Consider the following 17277-nt stretch of genomic DNA (forward strand, 5'->3'; position numbering starts at 1 on the left):
ATCCTGCATCTATAAATATATATTTCAAATTGGGTCTGAGTTTTTAAATAGAGTTGACAATGGGCAGATGATGTGGGCCAAGTGGGTTCTGCTGTCAAATTCTGTTATTTACCAATATGTGTTATATGTTTATGTATTATATGTATGATGTAGGGGTATAGGTATAATGTGATACAGTCACTGTTTCTATGGGCTGGAGTGGTGCAGCTAGTGTGCTTCCCAGTCTACAGGGAGTTAACCTCCCCTGGAGAGGCTTGTTACAGGTGTAGCTAATCAGCCTGATCTCCTGAGTGCGCAGGAGTGTAAAAGGCAGACAGCTGCAAACATGGAAATGGCTTTTCCAGAGAAGGGGGAGAGAGCGTGACTTCTTCCCAGCCAGGAGGAAGCATGGCTGTCCTGTCCAGAACACTGGATCCAGAGGGATTTCCTGGGACCGAGCCGCAACCACAGATAAAGACTAAATAATGTATATTTGGGTGCCTAAGGACTGTTGATATTGTTGCTAACCAGGTGGGTTTATTAAAGCTGGGAACCAGTTTAGTTGGCCAGCGACAATCAGAGAGGGAACTGATGTTTAGGTGTCTCCTGATAGGAGTAGACTTTATTTTTATGATTTTGTTTTTTCTTAAAGGGACGGTGGGCCTATTAATGTTATTTAACCCCTGTAAATAAACCCGTATAAAGAAAGTTTCCTGCCTTAATATGGAACCCATGACCCTGCTACGTGACAGTGGATCACAATATGTATAGTCTTCCCCTCAGCAGCTGACTGGTTATAATCTTCACAAAAATTTGCCAAAATAGGGAGAAGTTGGAGAAAGCTCTCCAAAGGGAAAGTCCGGTTTAATGGAAACACGAGGCGCTTAATCAAATGGCAACAAAACAGATTTATTTCATTCCATATGTCTATACATGGTTACAAATTCACATGCAAAACGCTGGTTAATTTGATCTGAATGCATATGCATTTATACATTCATTTATAATGTGGTACTGCATCGACATATACGTAACCTTACTTTATGTAGCCTGCATTTAAAAACGGATGTTTCTGCCTCACGGGGCTGTTACAGGAGAAATAAATGAACCCAAACACACAAAACCAACAGAGGTGTAATAAACATACTAATATTTTGCTATACGGCTTGTTTTGAGACTGGCTAACTGGACGGGTGTTTTTTTTAATACACATTTGGCGACTGTAAGAAATATAAAATTGATATACTGTATAGGCAATATATATTTGTACAATTTTGCCCAGAATTTTAATATCAATCTGATATGCTCGGATGGAAACATAACCCTTTACTGCCACAGGGCCCAGCAACATATTGGCGACAAATTGGTTCACTGGTTTCATTTTTTTTGCACCAAAATTGCAGTTGATGTCTCCTGTTTGAGTAATTTTTGCGCCACCAGTGTATGTAGCACTTAACAAAATTACAAACACAATGGGGATGGGCAGCAAGGGACAAACAAAGCAAAAGGAGGCCCTGCTCCGAAGAGCTTACAGTCTATAATGTACAGGGGGTATTAAACCCTTAACACAACCATAACTGTGAAAGCTACCAGGAAACGCTAGTCTGTATGTATGTCTTTATTTATATACTGTAGCGCCATTAGTGTACATAGCGCTTCACATTAGCTAGTCCTCTGATCTCCCTGACCTCCCCACTACCTGCACAGGAATCTTCAGAGAGCCTTACTCTGAAGCTGGCACTTTTAAAGCCAATTGCAGTTGAACTGATTGATTGAGATTCGAAAACCGTTTATTTCCCGTCACTGAATCCATATGCGACTTTTTCAAAGGGCAGTTCCATGCAGTGAACCAAAAAATATTAACTTCTCATGTATTTTGTTTCCTTAAGATCCAATCATCCATAAAATAACAATTTGATTTATTTGTGTCCTGTGAAAAATATATTCGGTTTTCCTTTCCTCTTGGCCTGCTGCATTTGTGTGACATGTGTTTATCTGTTTCACCAATGATGGCTTCCTAATTATTATATAAGCAGAAGAATAAAATAATGGATCGGTATAATTTGAGGACTGAAAGTCTCATCACCAAAAGCAATTAGATAAAAGACTGAACAACTCTACAAATGTGTTTACCCAGAAGACAGTACATGTTGGAAGAAATATTACAAATGTTAAAATACTTGGCCCATTTTATTAAAGATGTTGTTAACCTGGATTTGCCTCATTGAATGTGCCACTGACATTATATTGGTGGTCCAGCTGTGGTCTGGTCACTAACACATCATCGTAGAGTATCTGAATGACAGTCGCTGCTCAGTCTGCCAAGTCAACCTTCATTCCGAATAAGGAAAACCCACGGAATTAGACATTTTGGGGGCTCACACGCTACAAAGGTTCTTTATTTCTGCAGATGTATTCTACGACTGCATATTCACACACATTTTATTTCAATACATCCTCGTTCTCATTTCAACAGGTGGAGGTGATCTAGTAAATGTTTGAGGCTCGATTCCCAGGGAGCAGAAGACCAAGGTATGAAAGCGAGAGCCGATCCCGAATACACAGCTAGCGCGATGGAGATAGCCATGAGTGACGCAGTAATGTGAAGGGGGGGAGCTCGGTGATCAGGCGCCACAGTCTGCAAAGCGTTGGGTGTCTTCAAAATCCTGGGAGGTGGGGGGGACAAAAGATATATAATTCTATCAAATTGAGTAGTTGGAGTAGATGAGGTTGAGAAAAGACATATCCATCGAGTTTAACCTATGCTCCATTTAGGCGACTGACACTGATCCTATATTTGTATTTACAGTATTATGATCTAGACCTGGGGGGCGCGAGATTTTTCAGGAGGGGCGCGGCGGTTGCAGAGGCGCCGCGCTCTTCCCTCAAGGCATTTAAATTAATGCCGGGGGATCGCGAGGCCTCTGCAACGTCCATTATCTTGTCTTCGGCAACGCGTCGTCAAATGACGCCGCAGGGTGACTTCACGTTACGTTGCCATGGCAACGAGACGTCACGTAACCCCGATTCGTCATTTGACCCTGAAGACAAGGTAAGGAGGCGGGGGAACGCAGGCAGGAGAGGGGTGCGAGCAGGGGGAGAACGCAGGCAGGAGGGTGCAGCGGGGAAAGTTTCCGCACCCCTGATCTAGACTAGAGCAGTGGTGCTCAACTCCGGTCCTCACTTTCTTAAAGATATCTACTGTATCTGTCATCACAGTCTCCGTGGGTAATGAATCCCACACGACATGGAATAGTCTAATGCTGTTGCTGTATTTTATCCATACGGAAAAATCGGTGTTAACAAAACTCTTGGCGGTGAATCCTGAAATTGCCGTTTAAAGGTAAAACGACTCTCCGCCTTAAGGACTTTTTGTTAATCATTAGGGTAAGCCAGCAATGAAGTTACACGGCCCCACTAAGTTTGCAAGTGATGGGGAAAGGGTACATTCCTACCTCGGGTTATTTCGGCGTGGCATAGAACGCCATCGCGCTCACGATTACGGCTCCTCCTCACACTGATTCTTTTGCTTCTTTCTAACATTTTTTGGAATGAAAAATGTCAGTTATTAACTCGCAAGTCGTACATGCCAGTTATACAACCCCGGCCCAGGGTGCGGCCAACGTCGGTCCTCAAGGGCGGCCAACAGGTCAGGCTTTCAGGATAGCTGTGCTTCAGCACCGGTAGCTCAATCAGTCTGAGCCACCGGTGCTGAAGCTGGGACTGATTCAGCCACCTGTGCTGAAGCAGCGATATCCTGAAACCCCGACCTGTTGGTGGCTCTGAAGGCTGGACTTGGCCACCCCTGCCCTAGCCCTACATATTGTATGTAATGTGATAAACTGCAATATTAGCAGTAATATAATAACAGGAGGGCTGGCTCTCACATGTGAAGCGGTGACATGTTCACGTGTGCATTTCAGTCCCCCTACATATGACCCTTTACCCATTGAACATATCACTGTCAGGAGGTCAACATGGGAGTGAGCCTTTTAAATCTCATCAGACATACCGTAGTACCACTACTCTCTGTACGAATGGACAGCAAATAGAACTGCCACGTGGTGAGCACATTCACATGCCTCAGGCAGGTCTGCCACCCTGCCCTTCCCCATTATCTCTTAGCATACCAGTGCCTGCAATGCAGCCAGGGATTCTGGGTAATGACATGCAAATGAGCGCTTCATGTCACTTTCTGCTTCTTGTCCATTGTAACACGGACCCCCTATAAGCGTATGCCTGCTGCATTACTCAGCACGGTAATATGGACGTGAAGCAAAAGGGGACACTGCGCGCTCATTTGCATGTCACTTCCCAGAACCCTTGGCTGCAGTGGAAGCATGCTATGCTAAGAGATAACGGGGAAGGGCAGGGCCGCAGACCTGTCCCAGATGTGGATGTGCACACAACATGGGATATTTATTTGCTGTGCGCTGGGGGGGAGGGGGATCTCATTGTTTCCCCCTCACTGTAAGTTATTTTGTGTCTGGCTGTGCAAATGATTGCGAATCAGCGCTGCTTACCTGCAGAGAAACCAGATCAACCCGAGAAGGAGCAGCCCCAGGAAAGCAGCCAAAACCAGGAAGTTTGCAACAAATTCACTCCTGGGCTCAGGTTTCTCACTAGACAGAAGGATCACTTCACAGCGGACTCCTGTATACTTGCCAATACATCTGTAAATATATATACATACCTGTATCAATGATCTGTTTTAGTGGTATCAATGTAATGGGACATCCACCGTGGGTCCCAAAAACACTTTGTAAATAACCTCACGGTCTTCCTCCCACGCATGTAATGATGTGGGCGCGCTCCCTGTCAGAGGACCAATCGGGAGAAGGAGAGCGCAGGATGGGGTCAGGTTTTAAGGAGTGGGAGAAGGAGTGGCTCAGTGAGTAAAGACACTGACTGGCATTGAGAGTTTTGAAGCAGGGGAGCCTACTACCCTATACACTAAATATATACTATACACCACCTATCCTTTTACACTATACACCACCTATACCTATTCACCTTCACATTCTCCATACTTTTGGTATACGTAACAAAGCTCTATCCTGGATCTCCTCTTACCTCTCCCATCGTACTTTCAGTTTCTGGTTTGCCAACACCTCCTCTATTGATCTTTCTGTGGGGGTACCCAGGGCTCTGTCCTGAGACCTCTTCCCTTTTCTCTCTACACTCTCTATCACATCTCTTGGGTTCAAATAACCCCTCTCTGCTGACGACACACAAATTTACCTTTCTACCCCTGACTTTACACCTGCTGTGCAGACCAAAGTTTCTGAATGTCTCTCCGCGATATCATCCTGGATGTCCCTCCGCCGACTGAAACTTAACATGTCCAAGACGGAGCTCCTCATACTTCCTCCCAAACCTGGCCCTACTACCTCCTTCCACATTACTGTTGGCAGCACTGTCATACACCCAGTATCACAGGCACGTTGCCTAGGGGTCACATTCACATTCACAATGTAACTAAAACCTGTTGTTTTTACCTCTGTAATATTGCAAAGGTACACCCTTTCCTCTGTCGCACTACTGCTAAAATCCTGCTGTCCGGCCTTCCAGATCTAGACTGTAAGCTCTTTGGGGTAGGGATTCCTTTTCCGAATGTTTACGTGTATGTCTGTAACGCTTATTGTGACGGATGGGGCAGAATGGCCTTCATATTAAAGGTTAATCCCAGCCATTGCCCCTATCCGTCTGGATTGATCTGCAGGATTTCACACCATTTTATATGGCTCATCTGACCCGAATCTCGTGTTGTACACTCTATCACTGTATGTGAAAACCTTTATTCATTGTATTCGGGCGTACTGTAACTGTGTAAATGTATCTGGTTGTTTCCTTGCGAGTGCAAGGTTAGTAACACACTTACCCAGCCTGCATGCCGAGGGAACCAGGTTCTCGCTAGTTGAGAAGGGGGAGGTGCATCACGGGAGACAAAGGGAGATTGGGGATGGGTGGCCCTCATGTCTAGGAGGCGTTGGTCCAAAGAACGGAGCCATTGTCACTGAGGCACCCATCTCTGCGGGAGATATCCAGCCTGCCTGGAGAACAGTGGCTGGGTATGAGCCCAGTAGATGCTGTTCTGATTGGCTGGTTTGAAATTTCCACTCTCCTGTAAGCCAGCCTCTGGAGGCCGTCCTGGCCGCACCATTACATCCCTAGCCGGATTGACTGCCACAGACGAGCCTTCGCGCTGTGATTCGTCCATGCATAGCACCTGCGCTTTGATTGGTCGCGACTACATCTTCCATGCTTTCCTCTGGAGTTGAGGAAACTATGTAAATGGAAGCTGACCTGAGATCCACACACTGTTCCGGAGTTCGCGTGTAAGCTGACTAAGCGGTGTGTCCTGAGTCTTTGCCAGAGATACATCGGAACGAGGCTCGTGCCAATCCGAGCTGGAAACTGGCTCTGTACACTGGGGCTCTTGCGATTGCCGTTGTATCTCCGTGGAGTTTTTCCAGAGATACTGAGACTGAAACTGGCAAGCAGGAGATTTGAACTTGCTTCGTGACAAACTGCATCTTCAAGGTCTGGGAGACCTGGAACCCCCTACGGACGTGGAAGTACTCCTGGGTAAGCCTTAGAAGCGGCGCCCAGCACCTGGTTAGCTAGGATTCCCCCTGTAATCTCTGTTTGGTGACATAGCTCTGTTTGGGATTTGTGCTGTCTGCTGGCTCCGGCCAGAATAAATATCCTTTATGTGACTCCTTTGTCCTGCGGGGCCTCGATCCCAGCGAATTGTCCTGGTCTCTTGTGACATTGATGTCTCATTAGTTTGTCATGTGTATTACTGCCATAGATCGCTATGTACATGGATGTGCTACAAAAGAAAGATTGACATACATACCATCTCCTTGACTATGCACTTACCATTACACATTCTTACTGTCTCTATTTCCCCTACACACCACTTAGATTATAAGCTCTTCAGAGCAGGGACTCCTTTTCCTAATGGATGGCGCTGTACAAATAAAGATATGCATACACAAGGAAGTTGCTGGGTCTCTCTAATCAAGGTTAGAACCATCAACCATGGTTTGGTTTTTATCAAATCAGATAAGACCCATCCTTACACAGGAGGAGTTACCCTGGTATATCACCAATTTAACCTCTATATTTGTATGAGTATCCCCTTTTTGTTGAATATCCCCCTCCTCCGGATTTCCTATTGAAAACGGCAAAGTAACAGTTACAAACCCAACTATTTTTCCACTTTCTTTGTCCGGCAAAGTCGTTTTGTTCTATTTATGCCGCCCATGTTCAACGAGGTAAATCTTCAGGAGTCCATTCTAGTATTAAGTAGGTTGGATTATAAAATCTATACTGGATTACAAATTCTTGGACGCTAAACACAAAGGAAATCCTCGTTTGTAGCGCTAAAAAATATTACAAATAAAGATGGCTGTAATGGCTTCTGCTGCTTTAAAATTGTAATTAACTGAACTACAGGATTCCAACCACAGTAAAAGACTTGCAAGTAATGCCAAAATCAAAAGAAAGGCCGAGGTAATTAAATGTTGGTAATTAGACAAGCGAGAGCCTAAATGAGAGGCGAGTTCAGTGATTGTTATTGTGTATTCTGGATCCCGGCTCACTTGTAGCATGTGAGAAGATCCATGTAGCTTAACTCATCCCCTTTTTAAAGCACACAAAGTCCTTCTATTTTCTTCAACTTTATTGAGTGGGGTTAACAGAAATATAAAAGTACTGGCATGTAGTTTGTGGTAGGAAATGTCTCTTGTGAGAAGAAGTATCCTATTTGAGAGGTAATGGCTTTGGTATCAAGAGAAGGTAAAAAGGAATCCCTTTCTAAGGGAGCAGCGGAAGATTTGTCTACTCGCTTTGGCTGCTGATGTTAAGAGAGAGCACACTTTCCTTTCCAGACAGGAACAAGCCAAGGAGCATAACAATATACAGAGAAGGGCAGGGGGAGAGGGCTAAACCAATCTCAACTATGAGCACTGTGAGGTTACCAGGGCAACTGACTAGTGGCTTGTGGAAAAAGTAATATAGTAACAACTATGTTGCAATTCACACTGTAGCACTGGCTGCTTGAACAGGGAAAACATGAAACTTTCTCTCTGGGGAGAGCTGGCAGCCTGAGAGCAGAAAAAGTACACAGTAAAATAAACAATCCTATTCCAGGACACTCCCCGTCTGGCATCGGTAGATACCACTATAACATAATGTGGAACATATAAAATACAATCAGAAGAAAAAAAAGGGGTGATGTAGAATTGCGCTAATGAGGTATTGATGATAAATAAACTCTAAATAAAAGCAACCCCTATGGGGTCTGAGGCAGCCTGGTGGAACACTGATAGTACAATCAGAGATAACAAGACAAAAAAGAAAGCGATACCGGCGCCTAATATGTCCAATTAGGTGATAGTCCTGGATATCTAGATGAAAAAGTTCAAGTCCCAATGATGCAATCTTATAATCAAGGGATGACCAGATGTGATGTCCTCCGTTTGATATGGAACATGGAATGAAAAAAAGCAGAATATAGTGCAACACAGTTAACAAAAAATCACAGACATAGACTCACAAACCAGCACAGACAAGACTCACAAACGCAAAGCTGAAAATAAAAATTGTATAATACAACTATAAAATAATAAAATGTGGGACGATGCAACACTGATCGAGCCAATCCGGTAGAGTAAAACTGAACAGCTACTCACAAGACGGCTCTAGAACACAGGCAGTGAGCGCCGAATAGGCGAATGTAATCTGTCCTTCCTGGGCTGAGAAGTTGAATTAACCTCAACGTTCCTCCAAACACCGTGCTCCTCGAAACCGGAAGTGACGTCACCGGATGCCGGATACTCCGTCACAGGTAGGCGGGACTCTCGGCGGGATTTTCGAGCGGAAGTTCTTCTTAATTCTGCTCCAGGGAATCAGCACTCAGCTCTCTCTGCTTCCTTCACGTACAAACGTCCAACAGTAATGAAAAAACCCTACGCGTTTCGAGCGCTTGCGCACACTTCCTCAGGGGATATGAGTCATGTCAGTGGTGCCCTAGTATATATCCATATAAGACTGCTCTGATTGGCCAATCAATTAAGACATTTCTTAAAGTGATACCTACTTGACACTTGATATACAGAACACTGACATTTAAACAGCTTTGCATGAAACAGAAAACACAATTAGCAATATACAACAATCATCTACACCTGACAACATAAAACAACCATATAACTAAAACAAATGTTTGCATGTACTTTAACCTAATGATATCATATTATTATAAAAAAGCTCCTAACTCAAAATCAATATTAAGACCTCTTGGAGAGAGAGTCTGTAATTCATAGATCCAGTATGCCTCACGTACACTGCATCTCTGCAATCTATTCCCCCCTCTTGAACTGTCTTGAATTGTCTCAATGGCCTGACACATTAGCCCCTTAGGATTTTGATTATGGTGTGTGAGAAAGTGGTGGGACACACTATGGGTTGCTAACCCCTTTTTTATATTGTATATGTGCTCATATACTCTCCGTTCGAACGTTCTACTTGTTCGCCCAACATATTGTAAGCCACAGGGGCATTGGAGTAAATATATCACATAAGTTGTGTGGCAGTTAATAAATGACCTGATAGGATAAATATTGTGAGTTACATTAGATATAAAAGTCTTGGTGCTCCAGCTATACGAACATGCCAAACATTTTGTACATTTAAAAAAACCTTTTTCCAACTTAGCAGCTTGTTTAGAATAGTTTAGTGGGCAACTTGGAGCCAATTTAGATTTTAAATTTGTGGCTTTTGTAAAGATGATAGTAGGTTTTGGTGGGAGAATTTCGGCTAGGGTATTGTCCCTTAGGAGGATTGGCCAATACTTCTTAATGATCTGCTTAATCTTAGGTGCCATCTCATTATATTGTGTAATGAATGGCACCATCTGATGAAACTTATTTTGTTTATCTTTTTTCTTATATTTAAGCAGATCATTCCTTTCCAGATTGGTTACCTTTTCTATTGCTTCATTCAAGAGACTCTCTGGATAATTTCTTTCAACGAATTTCTGCTTAAGTTCCTCAGCCTGAGACGCAAAAGCCTCAATATCTGAGTAATTGCGTCTCAGGCGGAGGAACTGCCCCCCTGGAATATTTCTGATCCAAGATGGATCATGTGAGCTGTCAGCCCTTAAATAGGTGTTGGCCTGCACCGGCTTGAAAAATGTCTTGGTGTGTAGGGTATTATTAGTGATATAAATATTTAAATCTAAAAAATCAATGTGATCAGTGCTAGATTTGAAAGTAAACTTAAGGTTTCTATCATTGTGATTAAGGTAAGTGAAAAAAGTCTCTAATTGAGTTTCACCGCCAGACCAGATGAAAATGACGTCATCTATATAACGTTTCCAGAGCACCAGGCTTGCCTCAAAAGGACAGTTGTTCCAAATAAAATCTTATTCCCAACTGTCCATAAATATGTTGGCATAACTTGGGGCAATCCTGGTGCCCATTGCGGTTCCGCACACCTGGTTATAAAATTGAGAATTAAACGTAAAATAATTATGAGTTAAAATGTAATGTATACTGTCCACCAGAAACTGTTTTTTAGCTGGTGTCAGTTGAGTGGCCAAGTCTAATTTTCGGGACACTGCCCTGCAGCCCAACTCATGGTCAATGACCGTATATAAAGATGTCACATCCGCTGTTGCAAGTATATAGTTGGGCTGCCACTTCAGTTCCCGCAGAAGGATATGGGTCGTGTCCCCTAAATAGGACCTGCCACTTGCTACAATTGGCTGTAAATGATAATCAATAAAATGTGATAAATTTGAAGATAAAGATGAAATACCAGAAATAATAGGTCTACCCGGTGGTGCAGTGATATTTTTTATGAATTCTGGGCATAAAATAAAATAAAGGGGTGCGTGGAAACTGAATAAATAAATACTCAGCTTCTTCTGTAGTGATTGCCTTATTTTCCAAGCCGGTGCTGAGCAAGACCTCTAGATCAGCTTTATATAAATCCAGGGGATCTTTGAGAAGGGGGAGGTATGCGGCCATGTCACCCAATAGCCTATTGGACTCTTGTATGTAGTAATGTGTGTCCATTACCACAATACCTCCTCCCTTGTCAGCAGATTTAATAACAATCAATTCGTTTTTTTCTAGTTTTTCTAAAGCTTCTTTTTCTTTGATGTTTAAATTGTCGGTTTTGATCTTATATGATCTACTAGAATGTTCCAAGTCCTTAGTGACCATCTCGACAAAAGAGCTAACTAGATGACCCTGAGCAAATCTTGGATAAAATGTTGATTTTTTCCTGAAACAATTTCCTGGAACCTGATCAATATTAACCTCTTTGCTACTACTAGGATTTTGATTTGATATGGCATCCCTTATAAAGTATTTCTTTAGGGCCAGTTTCCTAGCAAATTTATGCCCAAAATAAATTTTATGAAATAAATTTGCTAGGAAACTGGCCCTATTCGGCGCTCATTGCCTGTGTTCTAGAGCCGCCTTGTGAGTAGCTGTTCAGTTTTACTCTACCGGATTGGCTCGATCAGTGTTGCATCGTCCCACATTTTATTATTTTATAGTTGTATTATACAATTTTTATTTTCAGCTTTGCGTTTGTGAGTCTATGTCTGTGCTGGTTTGTGAGTCTATGTCTGTGATTTTTTGTTAACTGTGTTGCACTATATTCTGCTTTTTTTCATTCCATGTTCCATATCAAACGGAGGACATCACATCTGGTCATCCCTTGATTATAAGATTGCATCATTGGGACTTGAACTTTTTCATCTGGATATCCAGGACTAATACCTAATTGGACATATTAGGCTCCGGTATCGCTTTCTTTTTTATATAAAATACAATAACAACGTATCAAGTAACAAGTCCATGTTCGAATAACAATGTGGTGCTGGTCGGTACCACTGGCTCCAAGATCCCTTTGGCAAGGGATGCCAAGTAGGCGCACCAGTCCAGGATTGCCCCACAATGTCTTTTAGTTCAAGTCTCTGCAACATTTCTTTCTGAACGTGTCAGAGAACAGTCTTTTTTGCCTCTGTGATTTCGTCAACAGTGTGCCACCTTTGCATAGATGCCAGCCGTGAAAGCTGGCTGCTTCACCACCAAGCGTTTGGCGGAACAAAATGGCTATGCGTCTGAGATGTGCCATTGCTCGCAGGAGGGTTGTCCACCTTGAGAAGCGATGATATCGATGTGATCCAAACGTGTTTCTAGGCACGATGTTCGTGAGCAAAACGGATACGTGTCTTTCTCAGGATCTACAAGTTCAAAGCCGTCAGCTGGGGCTAATGGTGTTTCATCGGGTTGTGTTAGAACCTTTGGTCCTGTACGCCACGACATGCTATGTAGATGCGCTGCAGCCACTGATCTAGTAGCATGGTCTGCAGGATTCTGGTCTGTGGGCACATGGTGCCACTGATTTGGTTGTGTTGACCCCTCAACTCCTTTCCCTTTGGTTAGGGGGTGTCCGCTGGGTGGATGGAACGGAAGTGGAGTTGTCCGATTGTTTGTTTCATCTTGGACAATCTCGTTGTCGATCACCTTCAGGAGATTGTTCTCTTCCCTTGGTGAAGTTGGGTCATCGTCTTTTATCGTCTGGACTACTGAACATCCTAGGCCATTGTCACATTCCCTTGACGTGAAGATGTTTTAGTGGTTCTCAGGGGTATGACCTTGTTTGTCTTCCTTGCTAGGTTTTCCTGTCACTTGGTTATGGCCAAGACGTGGTTTGAAGAGGGATGTGTGTCCACGTTCCATTATCTCTGGTCTGTGGGCATCAACGTAGTCTGGTTTATGCCCTTTTCCAATGCATACATTGCCCACTATCACCCATCCTAGGTCAAGTCTTTGGGCAAATGGAGCATTGTGGGGTCCATTGCGCTGTTCGCGGATTTTGTGCACCCTCACGATGTCCCTGCCGAGCAGTAGCAAAATCTTGACATCTTGCTCTATCGGCGGGACGCGGTCAGCTATTCCCCTAAGCTGTGGGTGATGATGTGCCACGTTTGGGGTGGGAATCTCGTTCCTGTTTGCCGCCATGTGATTGCACTCTATGAGTGTACGGAGAGGTATCTTCACTCTGCCATCCACGGAATATATGGTAGAGCCAATTGCTCTCCTACCCGTTGTCTCAGTCAGTCCTGCACAGGTTCTGAGTGTGTACGGCGAGGCATTGTCTTGTGTGTTGAACAAGCTAAAGAACTCTGACTTCACTAATGATCTGTTGCTTTGATCATCGATGATTGCGTACATCCCAATAGCCCTCTCAGGTTGTCCTTTGGGGTGTACTGCGACAAAGCATATTTTGGAGCAGGACATTTGGTCACATCCTTCTTCGCAAACCTCGGTGCACTGGGATGTGACGGATATTGACTTCTCTTCTTCTTCCTCCCTGCCATGCTTTGCCATAGAGGAAGGGTTGTTGAGTTGGTCAAGTGTCAGTGCCTCTGGATGTAGAGATGTTACATGCTTGTCACTGTTGCACACTATACATTTGATGGCTTCTTTACAGTCTTTGGATAGATGAGTTATGGAAGCGCAGCACCTGAAGTAAACTCCAAACTCTCTGAGTAAGTTCTTTAGTTCCTCTATGGGCTTCATCCTAAACCCAAAACACTTGTTAAGAGGGTGTGGCTTCTTGTGTATGGGACATTCTCTGTTAGGGTCCCTTGGTTTCTTGTTTACGGCAGCTGACTGGTTGGGACACGTGTAAGTTGTAGGAGACACGTCCGTCCTGTGGACCGAGATGGGCGTTCTAGTGTTGCTGTATCTCGACACTGGTTTTTCACTTTTCAGGTTTCTTGCACTGGGTGCAGTTTGTGTACCTAGAATGAAGCTGGGATCATTTTTTGTTCTGGCTGCTTCACGAATAAAGCTCAAGAAGAATGAGAAGGGGGGGAAGGCGACTTGCTTCTCCCTTTTGTATTTTGAACCTTGCGACGTCCATCTTTCTTGGAGGTTGTAAGGTAGCTTCTCCAAGATGGGGTTCACCCCGCGAGCGGAGTCTAAGACGTTGAGACCTGATAGAGATTGGTCTGCTCTTGAAGACTCAAATTCCTGCAGCAGATCTCCGAGTTCTCGTAACTTTGAACTCTTTGATTGAAATTCTGGGGAAGTTGTCGACTGTCTTGAAGAGTGCATCTTTGACTTCTTCGTGGGCTGCCATTGCACTTTTCTAGCCTTTCCCATACTAAGTCGAGACCTACTTGGGGGCGGTTTACATTTGCTGCCCTGAGCCTCTTCGCATGCTCCGCGGATTCTTTCCCCAGCCATTTGGTTAGCAGGCTGAGTTCTTCCCTTGCAGAGAAGCTCAGGCTCTTGATTGCGTCCTTGAATGTTGACTTCTATATTCTGTAATTCTCAGGACGGTCGTCGAAGTTGGCAAGTCCTGTTTGCACCATATCACGCCAATCATGTACTTGCCCGTGTCTGTTCGGCCTGATGCATCGGTGTGTTGGTCTTGCGTAGGGTGTTGTCGGTCGCGTCCTGGTATGCTGCCCTGTCCGCCATCTATGTTTGCAGTGTTGGATTGTGAGGTCGAGTGGGGTCGATCATGCGTCGTTGACCTATGTACGGAGTGTGTGCTTGGTGCCAAGGTGGTTGCCAGCAAGGACCTTGCGGTCGCCTCTTCCTTGGTGTGGATGTGTGATGACTGCTGGTTAGTGTGAGGAGCTGTGTTTCTCTGTGTGGGCGTACCTGTATTGCGAGCCCGTGGTAGTGCATCTGTATGTGCGCTGGCGCGTGGATCACTGCTGTGGCTGTGGCTATCCCAGGTAACGTGTGCCTTTGACGAAACAGCATCTACTCCACGTGGATTTTGCAAGTCTTCGGTATCTGTGTTTACACTAGGGAGGCTCCTCACATAGTCTTCAGTGCATCGGGCTGGATCCTCTGCGGCTATCTGATTGTACGCTCCCCGCCTTCCTGTCGTGCGGCTGATTCTAAGACCTCGGCTTGGGCTACTGCGGTGGTGGCGTCCCTCTCTTGATTTAGGGCCTCTAGTTTCACGTCCAACTTGGTCTTCTAACGCGCAGCGGCTGCAGCAGCGGTGGCAGTGGCTCTCTGCTCCTCCTCTTCTATGCGGGCCCTTTCTAGTCTCGTGGCTGCCTCTTTCTGAGCGGATGAGGCCCTTCTGCGAGCAGCCTTGGTTGCGCTTGCGCTAGACTCGTGAGACCGCGCTGACCTTGATGAATGGCTCGATGTGCTGGAGCGCTATGATGCGGTCTCCCGCGCGAGGTCCTTTCTCCTAATCTCAGCTTTCGGCATAGCGCTCCGCACTCGGCTGTCACGTGTCAGATCAATATTATTCTGTAAGTCAGCGGTGCACAAACTGGGGGCCCGCCCCCTGGGGGGGTCATGGGATTTTCTAAGGGGGGCACGTGGTTGCTGAGCCCCCGCGCTTTTGCCCCAGGAATGTAAATTAAATGCCGGGGGAGGCGCGAGGCCTCTGCAACTTCACTTACCTGCTCTCAGCCGGCTCTTCCCTCATGCATCTCCATGACAACGCAGCATCAAATGGCAACGCGTCACATGACGTTGTGATATCATATGACGCGTGGAACCCGAGAGCAGGTAAGGAGGGGGGGGGGCGGGGGTGTTGGCAAGGGGGAACGGAGACAGGGAGGGCGCAAACTTAAATGTTTGTGCCCGCTATTGTAGTCCTGTGATGTATATAGTGCTGCTCCTGTGATGTATATAGTGCTGCTCCTGTGATGTATATAGCGCTGCTCCTGTGATGTATATAGTGGTGCTCCTGTGATGTATATAGTGCTGCTCCTGTGATGTATATAGTGCTGCTCCTGTGATGTATATAGTGGTGCTCCTGTGATGTATATAGTGGTGCTCCTGTGATGTATATAGTGGTGCTCCTGTGATGTATATAGTGGTGCTCCTGTGATGTATATAGTGCTGCTCCTGTGATGTATATAGTGGTGCTCCTGTGATGTATATAGTGCTGCTCCTGTGATGTATATAGTGCTGCTCCTGTGATGTATATAGTGGTGCTCCTGTGATGTATATAGTGGTACTCCTGTGATGTATATAGTGGTAGTCCTGTGCTGTATATAGTGGTACTCCGGGGATGTATATAGTGGTAGTCCTGTGATGTATATAATGGTGCTCCTGGGATGTATATAGTGGTGCTCCTGTGATGTATATAGTGGTGCTCCTGTGATGTATATAGTGCTGCTCCTGTTATGTATATAGTGGTGCTCCTGTGATGAATATAGTGCTACTCCTGTGATGTATATTGTGGTGCTCCTGTGATGTATATAGTGCTGCTCCTGTGATGTATATAGTGGTGCTCCTGTGATGTATATAGTGGTACTCCTGTGATGTATATAGTGGTAGTTCTGTGCTGTATATAGTGGTACTCCTGTGATGTATATAGTGGTAGTCCTGTGATGTATATAGTGGTGCTCCTGTGATGTATATAGTGGTGCTCCTGTGATGTATATAGTGGTGCTCCTGTGATGTATATAGTGGTGCTCCTGTGATGTATATAGTGCTGCTCCTGTGATGTATATAGTGCTACTCCTGGGATATATATAGTGCTACTCCTGTGATGTATATAGTGGTACTCCTGTGATGTATATAGTTCTACTCCTGGGATGTATATAGTGCTGCTCCTGTGATGTATATAGTGGTGCTCCTGTGATGTATATAGTGCTACTCCTGGGATATATATAGTGCTACTCCTGTGATGTATATAGTGGTACTCCTGTGATGTATATAGTGGTACTCCTGTGATGTATATAGTGGTGCTCCTGTGATGTATATAGTGCTGCTCCTGTGATGTATATAGTGGTGCTCCTGTGATGTATATAGTGGTACTCCTGTGATGTATATAGTGCTACTCCTGTGATGTATATAGTGCTGCTCCTGTGATGTATATAGTGGTACTCCTGGGATGTATCTAGTGCTGCTCCTGTGATATATATAGTGCTGCTCCTGTGATGTATATAGTGGTGCTCCTGTGATGTATATAGTGCTACTCCTGGGATATATATAGTGCTACTCCTGTGATGTATATAGTGGAACTCCTGTGATGTATATAGTTCTACTCCTGGGATGTATACAGTGCTGCTCCTGTGATGTATATAGAGGTGCTCCTGTGATGTATATAGTGCTACTCCTGGGATATATATAGTGCTGCTCCTGTGATGTATATAGTGGTACTCCTGTGATGTATATAGTGGTACTCCTGTGATGTATATAGTGCTGCTCCTGTGATGTATATAGTGGTGCTCCTGTGATGTATATAGTGGTAGTCCTGTGCTGTATATAG

At 44.7% G+C, this 17277-nt stretch overlaps 1 protein-coding gene and 1 long non-coding RNA gene across 2 annotated transcripts in view; both read right to left on the minus strand.

Annotated features, from left to right (window-relative positions):
- LOC142469126 (uncharacterized) overlaps window positions 1-17277 on the minus strand; it is a 194493-nt gene that overhangs the window by 89786 nt on the left and 87430 nt on the right. The window lies entirely within an intron of this gene.
- The window catches only part of NRG4 (neuregulin 4), a 78223-nt gene continuing 61813 nt past the window's right edge, over window positions 868-17277 (minus strand). Inside the window, exons 4-6 of the mRNA XM_075576057.1 lie at window positions 4503-4652; window positions 3435-3515; window positions 868-2645 (exon numbers count right to left, since the gene is read on the minus strand). Of these exons, the coding sequence (XP_075432172.1) occupies window positions 3479-3515; window positions 4503-4652 (187 nt within the window). The 3' untranslated portion in view covers window positions 868-2645; window positions 3435-3478. The remainder of the gene's footprint in view (window positions 2646-3434; window positions 3516-4502; window positions 4653-17277) is intronic.

This window comes from Ascaphus truei, chromosome 18 (genome assembly GCF_040206685.1).
Source record: "Ascaphus truei isolate aAscTru1 chromosome 18, aAscTru1.hap1, whole genome shotgun sequence".
Lineage (NCBI taxonomy): Eukaryota > Metazoa > Chordata > Amphibia > Anura > Ascaphidae > Ascaphus > Ascaphus truei.